Source organism: Pteropus alecto, unplaced genomic scaffold, assembly GCF_000325575.1.
Source record: "Pteropus alecto unplaced genomic scaffold, ASM32557v1 scaffold185, whole genome shotgun sequence".
Taxonomy (NCBI): Eukaryota; Metazoa; Chordata; class Mammalia; order Chiroptera; family Pteropodidae; genus Pteropus; species Pteropus alecto.
This window is the reverse complement of record NW_006438088.1, coordinates 5,673-6,608: the sequence shown is the minus strand read 5'-3', so window position 1 is coordinate 6,608 and position 936 is coordinate 5,673. Positions and strand designations below refer to the sequence as shown.

Genomic DNA, 936 nt, shown 5'->3' with positions numbered 1-936 from the left:
GCCCCGCGCGCCCGCGCCTCTGTGCCCGCGGCGCGCTCGGTGCCCACAAGACGGATCCGGAGCCGCTCGGCCCCGGGACTGGGAACAGTGACCGAAGCGCGGCGGAGGCTTCTCAAGCCCCGCCCGGGCCCTCCCTCCGCGCCTGCGGCGGCCTGTTCCATCCTTTCACTTCCACCCTCTGTCCCCGCAGGGAATTAAGCCTGTAAATTGTATGAGTTTTCGGTCATCCTAAGCGGAGTGTGGTTCTTCGCCTGCGGCTCTTGGAGGCGGGACAGAGTTTCTATCAAAGCCAACCTTTCTTTTACTAACCAGCCAGAAAGGCTCAGGGTGTCCGTCCAAAGGAGTACGAACTCGGGGAGAAGAACGAGGCTCTCACAAATCCTTGCATCTTCAGGGACTGCTCCAGACATGCTGGCTAGCTCAGCTAGGGAACCAGCAGACACCACCTTCACTCCTTCACCGCCAACATCCTGATTGTTTCCACCTTAGGTTCCCGGGATGTTGTACTTGGGTAGTCGAGGGCAGGCAGTATGTGACAGCCTGCTGAAATGTGAAAGGGTTAAAGGATAATTGAAACCTGAAACTGGACAAAGGAAGTCTAAACCTTAGGCCTAGATTCTGGAATCCCTAACCGCATTCTGTTAATCATGAAACTTATAACAATGAGCCCATACGCTAACTGCCAATTTTAGCCTGTGTAACCCTGCTTGCTTGCGTGGCATGAAAAATAATCAATTGTATATAAGCTGAGAATTACTGTTTGACCATCGCCCATGGGAATACTGGCTATTGCCCATGGGAACATGGACAATCACCCATAGGAACATAACATTCTAACAACGAGCTTTCTGCTTCTGTACTCCCCGCTTGCACACCTGACCAGTGGGTTGACAGGTAGTGAATAGAAGAAAAATAGACCTTTGTGTTTAAGACAGA

General features: G+C 52.4%; 1 protein-coding gene across 1 annotated transcript in view; it reads right to left on the bottom strand.

The window, feature by feature from the left end:
• LRP11 (LDL receptor related protein 11) overlaps nt 1-410 on the bottom strand; it is a 35,096-nt gene extending 34,686 nt beyond the window's left edge. Inside the window, exon 1 of the mRNA XM_025049249.1 lies at nt 348-410. Coding sequence (XP_024905017.1) covers nt 348-410 — 63 coding nt within the window. The remainder of the gene's footprint in view (nt 1-347) is intronic.
• Nucleotides 411-936: the final 526 nt, after the last annotated feature.